The sequence below is a fragment of the Suillus discolor genome (genome assembly GCF_016758755.1).
Source record: "Suillus discolor strain FC423 chromosome Unknown F5147scaffold_12, whole genome shotgun sequence".
NCBI classification, from domain to species: domain Eukaryota; kingdom Fungi; phylum Basidiomycota; class Agaricomycetes; order Boletales; family Suillaceae; genus Suillus; species Suillus discolor.
Window position 1 is genome coordinate 45,160 of NW_024541259.1, and position 11,359 is coordinate 56,518.

General features: G+C 47.8%; 6 protein-coding genes across 6 annotated transcripts; 3 read left to right on the forward strand and 3 right to left on the reverse strand.

The window, feature by feature from the left end:
• Positions 1-161: 161 nt before the first annotated feature.
• Positions 162-903, forward strand: F5147DRAFT_770619 (uncharacterized protein; the record flags this gene model as incomplete). Its single annotated transcript, XM_041441167.1, has 3 exons — positions 162-275; positions 329-439; positions 496-903. The coding sequence occupies 3 exons, from the start codon at positions 162-164 to the stop codon at positions 901-903; spliced, it is 633 nt and encodes a 210-aa protein (XP_041295794.1).
• A 281-nt stretch (positions 904-1,184) lies between these two features.
• F5147DRAFT_680821 (uncharacterized protein) lies at positions 1,185-3,177 on the reverse strand. The gene is made up of 2 exons (XM_041436333.1): positions 2,910-3,177; positions 1,185-2,841 (listed from the first exon to the last, which is right to left on the reverse strand). Exons 1-2 carry the CDS (start codon positions 3,117-3,119, stop codon positions 1,381-1,383), a joined length of 1,671 nt encoding a protein of 556 aa, XP_041295795.1. The 5' UTR covers positions 3,120-3,177; the 3' UTR covers positions 1,185-1,380.
• Positions 3,178-3,274: 97 nt separating this feature from the next.
• Positions 3,275-5,541, forward strand: F5147DRAFT_788817 (putative diphthamide synthesis protein-domain-containing protein; the record flags this gene model as incomplete). Its single annotated transcript, XM_041443002.1, has 11 exons — positions 3,275-3,451; positions 3,507-3,625; positions 3,678-3,791; positions 3,818-3,984; positions 4,043-4,272; positions 4,330-4,471; positions 4,524-4,693; positions 4,744-4,870; positions 4,920-5,009; positions 5,062-5,157; positions 5,207-5,541. The coding sequence occupies 11 exons, from the start codon at positions 3,275-3,277 to the stop codon at positions 5,326-5,328; spliced, it is 1,554 nt and encodes a 517-aa protein (XP_041295796.1). The 3' UTR covers positions 5,329-5,541.
• A 329-nt stretch (positions 5,542-5,870) lies between these two features.
• On the reverse strand, positions 5,871-8,153 carry F5147DRAFT_571484 (ADP/ATP carrier receptor; the record flags this gene model as incomplete). The annotated part of the gene is made up of 11 exons (XM_041431049.1): positions 5,871-5,957; positions 6,011-6,266; positions 6,319-6,399; positions 6,446-6,641; positions 6,691-6,890; positions 6,937-7,117; positions 7,170-7,233; positions 7,288-7,544; positions 7,597-7,744; positions 7,800-7,828; positions 7,862-8,153. 11 exons carry the CDS (start codon positions 8,151-8,153, stop codon positions 5,871-5,873), a joined length of 1,791 nt encoding a protein of 596 aa, XP_041295797.1.
• Positions 8,154-8,787: 634 nt separating this feature from the next.
• Positions 8,788-9,970, forward strand: F5147DRAFT_571321 (MoaB/Mog domain-containing protein; the record flags this gene model as incomplete). Its single annotated transcript, XM_041431041.1, has 7 exons — positions 8,788-8,870; positions 8,926-9,006; positions 9,065-9,103; positions 9,155-9,231; positions 9,287-9,486; positions 9,539-9,678; positions 9,739-9,970. 7 exons carry the CDS (start codon positions 8,788-8,790, stop codon positions 9,968-9,970), a joined length of 852 nt encoding a protein of 283 aa, XP_041295798.1.
• A 622-nt stretch (positions 9,971-10,592) lies between these two features.
• Positions 10,593-11,293, reverse strand: F5147DRAFT_571575 (uncharacterized protein; the record flags this gene model as incomplete). The annotated part of the gene is made up of 3 exons (XM_041431054.1): positions 10,593-10,797; positions 10,857-10,982; positions 11,043-11,293. The coding sequence occupies 3 exons, from the start codon at positions 11,291-11,293 to the stop codon at positions 10,593-10,595; spliced, it is 582 nt and encodes a 193-aa protein (XP_041295799.1).
• Positions 11,294-11,359: the final 66 nt, after the last annotated feature.

An 11,359-nucleotide genomic window follows, 5' to 3' on the forward strand; every position in this document is an offset into this window, starting at 1 on the left:
ATACTACTTGTGGTCCACTAAAACAAACATATGCTGTGGTAGCGTGGCTGATCTTTGGCTTTTTTGTCCCAACAAAAGCGTCGGCGATATATAACGGCTGGATTAATACCACTCCGCCACCTCAAAAACACTCTATCCTACCCGTCTCTGAGCTCATCATTATGACTGCTCAACAAGCCAATCTTACGGACCGTAGTAAAATTCGCATGGAGCGGCTCAGGCTCGAAGAGCTAGAGCAGCAACGCTGGGAACAAGAGGCACTTGTAATGCCTGAAGTGCGTACCTATGAGTTCTCTTCAGCAGTCTACAGCGCTTACTGTCCACAAAGGCGCTCAACCAAGCTCTCCTAATGTCATTTGCCTCAGTTAAGACTGAATTCAGTGACCTTGACGGGCTCTCGTGGTCACGCTACCCTGTTCCTATGGTTCCTAACCCATGGGTACGCTGCAGCCACCCTCCTTTCCTTCACTGTGTCTTATATCAATTTTCTCTCAGGCAATAGACGAACCACCCCCCACTCCAACACCGAGTTATCCCGAGCCCAGCGAATTCCCTGATGAGCCAGAATACTCTCAACGGTCACAAACCCCCTCGCCTTATACTATTTCATCTCTTACTAGCCTGACCTCTTTCCCACCTGGAGAAACCATTCGAGCACCCCGAGCACCAAATAAATCGTCTTGGTCTCCCTTGTTACCTACAAACCAGTTCACTTCGGATTCGAACATTTCAAGATGCTCAGATCGCACAAGGCCGTCGTCTTCACTGCCTACAAACTACCACATATCACCAGGCGATGCTCACTATGAACTCTACCAACTACCTTCATTTGACACATCTATGCAACCCCGGATATCCATTCCTTCAAACCACCGCAAATCTAATTCGCAACAACTTACATAGCATTACATTCATGATCACGCCCCCGTCTTTAACGTTAACGAAACTGCTTTGTATCGATACTACTGTAGCTGTACGCTTAGATGTTCAATGGACTGCCTTGGATATTATTACATCGTTTTGCGGGATCATCATGGAGAAGGGAATTCAAAGTTCTGATTGATGTTATATGTTCAAACACTCGCTCAAAGGCTATCAGCCCATCAACGTTCAACGGTCTGGACTCTGGAGATTTCCTCGTTACGTTTAGAATTTTCAGTCGTGCAAATCCCCGCCGGATGTCAGTACGACACATCCATGGCACATTTCCAAAGCAAACAATTATAACAAGATAACGTGATAGTTGGTCGAGAACAAAGACATTCAGGGTGATCACATATGAAGCCTGTCTCCAAGGAGTGTATATCTGGAACGTGTTTCAGTTGATAATTTAAATAATCAGTAATGTTCGGGTCCAGACGCATTGGCAAGCCACAGCACTTATGTAACGATGCACGAATCGTTAGCTTTTATGTCAGTCTTGTCCATCAACAAACGGGTCCTCGTCCTCAGATCCTCAACTTCCTCTTGCAGAGCCCTCGATTTCTCCCTTTCCTCCCTCCGGAGTTGAATAAGGATAGGTAAGATATCCCTAGCGCTCTTCCAAGGATGAAAACGTTTTGTTATCTCCACCCGCAAATAATCATCAAGCAAACGACACGAACGGACACCAAACGATGTCCAGGTTACGCCAACTTCGAGTTTGCATTTGGGTGGACACAGGTGACTCAAAAATGCAGCGACGGCTTCCGGGTCCTGCGCTCGCGACGTTCCTACAGACAAGAAACAAAGGGCTGCAAAGGGCTTCAATTCTAGCGTGGGAGAGATATTTGAAGGGTTGGCATCAATGAAAAGACCTAGCCGGCGCAGTTTTGGGCAGTGGAGGGCAAAGGGGATGAGAGCTCGCAAATCAAGTGTAAAATCGTGCATGATAAGTGGTTCCTCATTCAGAGTTAGACTCTCGAGAGACGGCCACCGGCATGCAAGTTCCTCGATCTCCTCTAGAGTAATGTTTACCGGGTATTTGTGCATGACCTGGAATGTACTAAGATTCGGGAACGAAAGTAGTGGTGCAAGTGTGTTGAACGTGATTTGCTTTGCGGGAACTAGCTCCGATTCTCCGGCGACGTAGTGCGCCAATAAGATGTACAATTCGGAGAGACCGCGGCATCGCTCTGAAAGCATGACGAGCAACGTGTGTAATTCTTCGGGTTCATGTTCAACATAGGTGTTGATGTATAGGGATGTGAGATTGATGGGCGCAAAGTCCGCATTCATGAATCGCATGACATGTTCAATGCGAGCAGTGACGGCCAGGTCCCACAGTGCGGGAAATGCTCCTTCCTCAAGAACAGGAGCAAAGATGTCCACATCCTTTTCTTCACCAAACCCTTGCTCACGCCCATACTCGAATTGAACGATGTTGATGTGCTTCATCCGCGAAAGCTCAGACACGATGCTCGACGTGAGGAAAAATTCGGGGAGAATGATCGTTTTCAGATCCGGAAGACCTCGAAGAAGTTCTAGGATGGCTGTCTCAATGTGTTGCACGCGGTAGGGAACACGGAGATCAAGTGAGTGGAGGTGTGGCGCGCGGACGCAGACATCGAGAAAAAATGAAACTTTATCTTTGTGGCGTACAGGAGGCGCAGATATAACGAGGCGCCTCAGGCGCTGATGCATGAATAGTGTGGCTCGTTCCATGCACTCGACATCTTCGTAGATCCACTCAAGAGTATGCAGGTTCGGGAGCATATCGAGGGTTGTCCTCGTCCTGGCCATATCATCGAGCAGACCAGAATAGTCTATGTCCCTGTCCTGCTGAAATCGCAGAATGCGCACGCGGTTGGCATACCTCTGGAATCTCGTCCAGTCCCTTGAGTCTGGCAGTCCATCGAAGAACTAGAACATAATATCGAAACCAAAAACAAAATGAACAGGAGAATGGTAAAGAAAACAGGATGACGCACGTTGTACCGTCCCGTTATCGTGTATGGCCTCAAGAGAGTAAGAAGCCTGGAAAGACCGTCTACCTCTTTCCAGATGATGTCCAGAGCAATTTCTGACCATTGCTTGCAAACGCACGCATTGTTCACATGATCATCTTCATCCACAAAGCTGAGGATAATTCCCAGTAACTCCGGAATAAACAACACCCTGTGAGGCTGCATGACAGACATGAAGGACGCTAGAATATTGCGCTAGCATCTGTAATTTTTGTACATAGCAAGCTGAGTCAATCTCGGCAAGTCCCGCCGAGAGTTCCTTGCTTCTGATTCCTGACTCGGATCGTCGCTTATGGCCTATTAACCCTACTAGGGCTACACAAACACAGATGACAGACGTTCCCGCTGTCTCTACTTTCTCGGCCTCAGGAGAGGATGCGATTACTCGCACCATAGAGTTGAATATAGATCCATCTAATACGCAAAACATAGCTCCGTCCGACTTCCTTGAAATTTACGAGATCGAACGAACAGTAGCTGCGATCGTAGAAGGGAACTTCAAACGAGTGAGATCGATCCATCCTGCTTTGCCCAGGCTGATCATAGCTCATACTAGCATAGATAGCTCTCCAGTTTCCTGATGAACTTTTGTGTCATTCTGTCCCAATCTACCGTCTGCTCAAAAGTAAAGCAGGCGAGGGTCATGACATCTACGTTTTAGCCGACACTTCTTACGGAAGGTTAGTCTCTACTCAGTGTATAAGGCATCTTTTCACCCGCTTCGAACTCCAGTTGCTGTGTTGACGAGGTTGCAGCACAACACGTCGATGCAGACCTAATCGTCCATTACGGTCACGCTTGTTTAAGCCAGTGCGTGCCCGAGACCTATCCCCGATTGAATGCAACGTCACGTTCTACTATAGACCTTCTAGGCTATCTGTAGTCTATGTCTTTGGAAAGAAGCCTATTGATGTTGATGATTGCATCGACCAACTCGGTCGATGTTTGACGACTCAATTACAGCAAGATACAACTAGTAACAGTAATAATCGACCGACCGTTTTACTTCGCTACGATGTTGGATATTCCTGCCGTGCAGGTGATTCAAGTTTCTTCTTTGGATGCTGCTGTGCAACATAATCTTACCAGTAACGCAGATGTGATTGCCCATAGGCTGCAGAATGAACTGCAGAGCCTAAATACTAGGGTCTTGCACGACCCACTTCCAACTAGGCTTGATCCTAAGACCACCGTGCAAAGTCCCCAAACTTTCGAGCAGACTGGTGCAGAGTCCGATGAGGATAGTTTCACGAATGTCATTATCGCATATATTGGTGGCGAAAGCCTCAACCTTACAAATTTATTGATGACGCACTCTCATTGCGAGGTAAATTGCCATAATGTTATCTGATATTGGCGTCTTATATGAGTTTGTTTTTTTCAGGTGTATGCATACGACCCCTCCACGAGATCCGCTCACTTGCAATCGCATAGGACTAATAAATTGTTAATGCGACGCTTTGCGATGGTCCAGAGAGCACGAGATGCAGATGTTTTTGGTATCCTTATAGGCACTCTTGGAGTTAGTCAGTGCTTTTATTTCTCGTCATCTTTGTAATCACTAACATACATCACTAGCATCATATCTACCCCTCATTGCCCACGTCAGAAAGCTTCTAGCTCGCGCACAGAAGAAAAGCTATACGATTAGCGTCGGCAAGCTGAATCCTGCGAAGCTCGCGAATTTCATGGAGATCGAGTGTTTTGTTTTGATCGCATGTCCTGAAAACAGTATAATAGATTCCAAGGTTGGCCTGCCTCGTTGAAGTCAACGAGTTACTCACTCTATGACACACAGGAATTTTTAAGACCGATCGTTACCCCTTTTGAACTCGAGGTTGCACTTCAAGCTGAAGGCACTTGGAGTGGACGATACGTGTTAGATTTCGAGAAAATACTCGCTGGAGACTCTGAAAATGATATTGGTGCGCTTCCACCAGTGCTGTGGTTCAACTCTTTATACATAGTATCTAGGCGCCACTACCGAAGATAATGGGGACGATCCAGATCAACCGACTTTTTCCTTGGTTACTGGAAAATACCGACAAGCAAAACGCTACGGCAGTAAGCACGATCTCGACGTACTTAACTGCATCTTACATCTTACATCCCAAAGCTGGAGGCAATGAGACCCTAACCGAGGAAACGTCAGCTGCTCTTACTCTTCGAAACCAAGATGGTGCTCTCTCAAAATTAGCTGATAGTGCGGCAGGTGAGTGATCTGCTGCCGTATGACGTTCCTCGTATGATATGTGGCGCAGCATTGTTTCTTCACTCCCGCTCCTATCAAGGGCTAGAAGCTAAAATTGGAGAAGATTCTCCATCTGTCCTAGAGCAAGGCCGCAGTGGTATAGCTCGTGGTTATTCTGATGATCATTTATAAGTATGTCGGCATTTTAATTTCGAGGAACGCTGTGGTATCCCTCGAATTGTTTCGAGATCAAGAACACCGTGTCGTATCATATCAAGTTGTTATCTGACGAGAGATTCAAGAGCTCAGCTACTGCTCAATTGAACAGCAGGACCGGTTTCATCATCAGAACTCTGTTTAACCGTGAAACTCCGTGGTTTGTCGAGGCCATGTCCCGAGGAAGTGCAGTGTCTCAGGCGAGTTCCTGATCATGTATGAATTCGGATGTCTCATGTTCATATGAATTGCTCATCACCGGGATGTTTTGTTAAATCGTGCCAAACTTTCAAATCAGTAGAAGGAACGAGTGGAGTGAGTGTGGTATTGGAAATGGTGTGCGTTAGAAGATAAGGAGAAAGATGTGTTAAGCATTAAAAACCGATAACTTGAGCAATCTAATTAGTCCTTTCGATGTTCAAGATGACCTCCGGGACCCCACCAACCCCTTTCTTTTGCGCTGTAAAATAATCGGACAGCGGCGAACAGGGAGAGGAGGTAAAAGTAAATATCCACTTTCACGCTGCCATCGACCTTGCGATCTGTGCCAACTGCTCCGCCATCTCGGGGTAGTTGCGTGTGAACTCCAACTGTGCCGTACTTGCCTGTAAACCGCCTGATTAGATCAGAATGAGCAGATGCGCTCACATCGACTCACATATTGGTATGTAAGGGCATTAATCAGCTCTGGCTCACTGCGCGCTAGTTCCGCTTGCCTCTTGAACATCTCAACAGCGCGGTCAATCTTGCCCTGTTGCAATGACAATTGGGCAAGCGTAGCGACTGCAGGCTCGCACTCAGGATCAATTTTCAAGGCTTCATCGCAGCACTGTTCTGCGGCAGCGATGTCTTGTTTCCATTGGTAGATGGCAAGGCCCTTGTTAACAAGAGGGAGAACGTTCATCGGAGGAGGTCTGGTTGAGTGGAAGTAAGTTGATGTATTGGAGAGAAAGAGAAAAATCGTACTTAGCACGCTCGAGCTCCACAGCACGATCAAACTTATCAACAGCATCCACGAAACGTTGTTGATCCAACAACAGCTCGCCACTGCCAAGTCATTAGATGAAAGTTATCACCGAATGTAGCTACTCACTAATAGTTCTGAGGCTCGCTCCGTTGAGGGAAATTTGTCATCGTCCGTCGGAAAGTCGCCATACTCCGCGCGAGTTCACCCATCTTGTACAGGGCAACGGCAAGTTGGATATGCGAGAATACAAATGTGTCATCAAGCTCGCTGGACTTGGTGTAGTTGTCTGCGGCATCCTTGAACTCATTGGTGATAAAGAGAACTACGAACATATGAGTGACGGTTGGCCATGCAGGAAACAAATTGCTCACCTTGTCCACGGTGGTAATAGATGTCGGGGTCCTGGGGGTTGTGCTTGATCGCTTCCTCAAAACACTCAAAGGCCTTCGTACCCTCGCCTTGCTCCATGTGCACGCTCGCGATCTTCACCCAGCTTTGTGTCAAGGAGGGATAGATTTTAACGGATTCATACAGGTCATCCTTAGCGCCAGACACGTCACCCATAAGGAACCTATACAAAACTTAGTCGGCGCATTTCAGAGTAAGGAGTAGCTGACTTGAAAGTGCCGCGAAGGTTGAGAGCTTCGGCTTTGCCAATCTCCCATGAGATACCCTGCTCCATTGCCTCATTCACGAGCGAGACAGCGTGCGCATAGTCGGCAGCTGCTAAAGCTTCCAATGCGAGTAGAAGAGTATTATCACCAGTTGATGGGTTCTCCGGGAGTGCGGGCAGGGGTCCTGTGCAAGATCAGCTTGCAGAGATAAAAAGGATGGAAGTGAATGTACATACGGACACGGAATGCCGCAAAGTAAGCTGAAACAAACGTGAATGAGGGAAGTCGAGGTTCGCGTGTCTAAACGCCAATGAGTATGTATGTATCAGTGATTACCGCAATTGTTATACTCACGCTGAGGATGACAGCAGCTTTCTCCATGGCAATCTTCTTCAAGATGCGTTCCACAGCCTGTGCAGCCGACTCATTTTGGAATTTATCCAAGATAGTGGCAGCAGTGAAATCCCGCAGAGCCTCCTGGTTTCTGGACAAGGCTTCAAGAGCATTGGCACGCCTGTTCAGCGCTTTTACGTAGCTGGCATCAGCACGCAACGCTTCATCACAGTCCTGGACCACCAAATCATACTTAGGGGGTGTCATGTTCATGTAACCTGATAAGCGAATAAGACATGCGTCACGGTGATATTGACGGAAGGAACGCACATGCCGCACGGTTGCTGTAGTACACGGACTCCGATTTGGTTGCCACCTGGATTGCACGCGTATACATGTCTACTGCCTGCTGGAACTTTCGGTTTTGGTAAAGCGTGTTACCCCGTGTCTTGAGTGTACCTGCCAACGTTGTGCGCTCCTGTGGGATTCTTATGTTGAAGTGAACAGATAAAGTGCGCATCCAAAGTACTGACCTCCGCCGACATTCTGGCGATCTCTTCCACTGATAGTGCATCATCTATTTGGTGGTGAGCACGAGCTTCCAAATTGTAGTAATACTGACCTTCGTCAGCAACTTTTGGCTTTATCTCCTCAAGTAGAGGGCCGTCTGAATCATTGACGGTCTTCCTCTTCTTTGAAGACTTCTTTTTGTCTCTCGGCTTACCCTTCTCCAAGTCACAGCCTGGACCGCGCGAAGTGGAAGCATAGTAAATAACACCTCCAACAGCGAGCGCGGCAGCAGCTGTGCCTATAACGACTGCCTTTTTATTTTCAGCCACGAAGTCCTGTATTCTCTCGAAGTAGGAGGTTGAAGAGGTAGTAGCCATGGTGGAGGAATAGACAGACGGCAGTGACGCGCAAGAATGTTCGGCTTGAATATAGCTACAACCAAAATTTCCAAAACGTCGTGCGAATTTTACGTCATATGTGTTGCAGTCGACCCCCCGCATGCCTTTTTAGAACCCTCTGCACTGACCGACTCTTGCGTATCTGGCCAGTCATGCATAGATATCATTTATGAATATCACACTGAGTCTGATCAGGTCGCTGGCAGGTGTCTTCAAGTTGTAATTACAACTTGGTCTTCCTTGTATGTGGCTTGACTCAGACTATGGGTGACTAGCAATTCATAGTCCAGCATTTGGTTTTCGGGATCGGCCCCCCGACCTCTATCTTGAGCATGTCTCCTACTTATAATTAGTAAGGAGCAATTTGATTCAGGTCATGCGTACCGTTTCTCACCGAATCTCACATGTGACTAGTTCCAACCTGGCGCTCAACGTCAACTCTCACCCCCATTCTTCATTATTTAACTGTCGTCGGTCATTAGTTGACTCTTAGATAATTTATTTGCTCCAGTTACCGGTGTAGGCCATGTCTTCATCACCGCCAGTGCCCCCCTCAGCTACGGGAGCTTCTCAAGTTGAAGAGAAACCACTTCCGAAACCTCCGGCTCCGGTCATGAATTTCCCAATTTCCCCAATTCCGAAGAATCCACTTGGAGAAGGACGGTACATCAAGACTGCTGCTGCTCTCATCATTGGGTATGTCCAATCTTGTGTGGTAAAGCACACAGCTCAAATCATGGCGACACCATAGAGACGAAATCCTGAATGGGAACACGTTGGACCGTAACTCGAATTACTTTGCGCGCTTTTGTTTTGAGAATGGTATTGAGCTGTGAGGGTTTCTTTGGCAATTCTTTCTATCCCCGCTTATTTCGTGTGCAACAATGCAGCCAGAAAATTGAGGTCATTGCAGACGACGAGCTCGAGATGTAAGTGAATTCGTCCTTGTCGTCATTAGATGAGATAACATGGATTTCTAGTATTGAGGCTAGCCGAAGGATGGTCCAGAAATATGATTTCGTCATCACTTCTGGTGGTATAGGGCCCACTCACGATGGTATAGTGCATCAACCCGTTATGACAGTCGGAGATCTGAATACCTTCATTTTGAGATATCACATATGCCTCGCTCGCAAAGTCTTTCGGACAAGAGCTCAAATACCATGATGAAACTATCGTGCGTATGGAAGAATCCAGCCGACATCGCACATGGATCGCGCAGCAGAGCGAGGAGCAACGCACCGCTCGTAGACGTATGGCACTGTTTCCGGAAGCTGGCGAGGTCCTTCTTGTCGCCAGCGACATCTGGGTTGTGTGTATTCCCATCTCTTCGCGTGGTGTCGTGCACTAAGATGGATTTTCAGCCTGTTGTTCGACTGGAAGGCAAGCTATGCATATTTCCAGGAATCCCATCACTTTTCCAGAAGCTATTGGACAACTTGAAGCCTTTCTTGCCTTTGCCTACGGAAGATGCGCGTCCCTTCCGGCTTCAAGTCTTTACTCCGTAAGTCATTGACGTTGTTCCTGCACTGCTACTGGATCAAGCTCCTGATGATCCTTGAAGACTTCCGGAATCGTCCATTGCGCCATTCCTCACAGCTCTACAGAATCGCGTTAAGCCTGAGAATATCCGGATAGGCTCTTACCCATTCCTTCAGCCAGGGGCACACATTGCACTAATTGGATTGGACCGTGAACGTGTGAAAGAACTTGGGTTGGAGGTGGAGAAAGAGTTGCAAGGACGTATACTGAGTGCGGAGGAGACCGAGGCCATGACCAAGGTAAAGAGACAGTGATGTAACACTATTGTATGGCGTTATGTGCGTAAGGGATGCACAATCACCTTGGTGATGTGAAAAGCTCGAAAATTGGCAGGTTCTGGACCCTTTGGTCGACGCTGCAGTTTCAGTTCAACGTCTCCCACAAGAACGTCGTTGAGCAACACCAAGGTTGTCTTAGTAAAAGCTGTCGTGTTGTTCTCTCTCTGCGACACCTGTGTTCGCCATGAGTTGCAAACCTTGACGAGACACGACGGCAATATATATTTGCCTTGCTCTGTGAGCCATATGTCAAGTCATCAGCCAGTGCGGGAACATGTAGCGCGGCTCACACGACAATTGGCAGTCCCAAGACGGTGGGACAGAGGAGTAGTGTAGCACAATCGAGCTCTGTGGTCTCGGCAGATGATGCCCTGCTGCTAAAATCTGTCTTCGAGGCTGTTGGGAACATTGCCAAGAGAAGAGGAATGATGGTGGTGGCCGGGAGGACATCTGAAGTAGATCACATCACGTATCAACGACATATCAGGCCTAGGTAGGTATGCATGCAATATGTATGCGACGGCTGCAGTAGAGTATAGTGGGTGACGATGGCATGTGAAATGGAGAAACTTGATACTATCATGATAGCGTAAAATGCTCAAAGCTTCGTAGCCTCCGAACTCTTTGAGTCAGGTCGGCACTGCTGCTCCAGTTTAACGTCTCCTGCAAGAACGTCCCTGAGTAGCACCAAGGCTGCCTTTGTGAAAGCCACCATATTCTTCTCTCTATCTGCGACACCTGTGTTCACGACACGAGTCGCAAAACCTTCATGAGACACGACGGCAATAGATGTTTGCCCTGCTCTGCAAGTCACAAGAGTCAATGTTGAGTTGTCAGCGACATGAAGGATATTGAGGCCCACATATGGACAAACGGCGGTCCCGGGACAGTAGGACCTGTAGCACCAGACTCCCCGATGCAGTATGTGACATCCATCTGTTCCCTGACGTTCGCTGCGAGCTCTGTGACGAGTTCCGGCGTGGGCCCACTAGGTAGGACAGTCCATTAGCAGCCGGTTGACAGTAATGAGCCACTGCGATAAACAGACATGTAGTTCACCAAGTTCTCATCGGTCCAACCTGCCCAAGCCCTCCGTGACTTTGTGGTGTACACTGTCGCTCCTCCCACGAAGAACTTGCTCGCTCCAGATACAGAAAGGAGGGAAGCTGACACCAGACCACCCGTTGTAGTTTCCGCCACTGCAAGCGTCGACGAAGTCGACCTCAGAAGCCCGGAAATTTCAGTCAAAAGAGGCTTAAAAGAGACTGGAGGGAAAGAATAATCTTCTGTAGGTTCCATTAGAGATTCTCAGCTAACATGTTTGCGCGAGCGATTATCATCCCCATGCGGAGTCACAATTGTTTT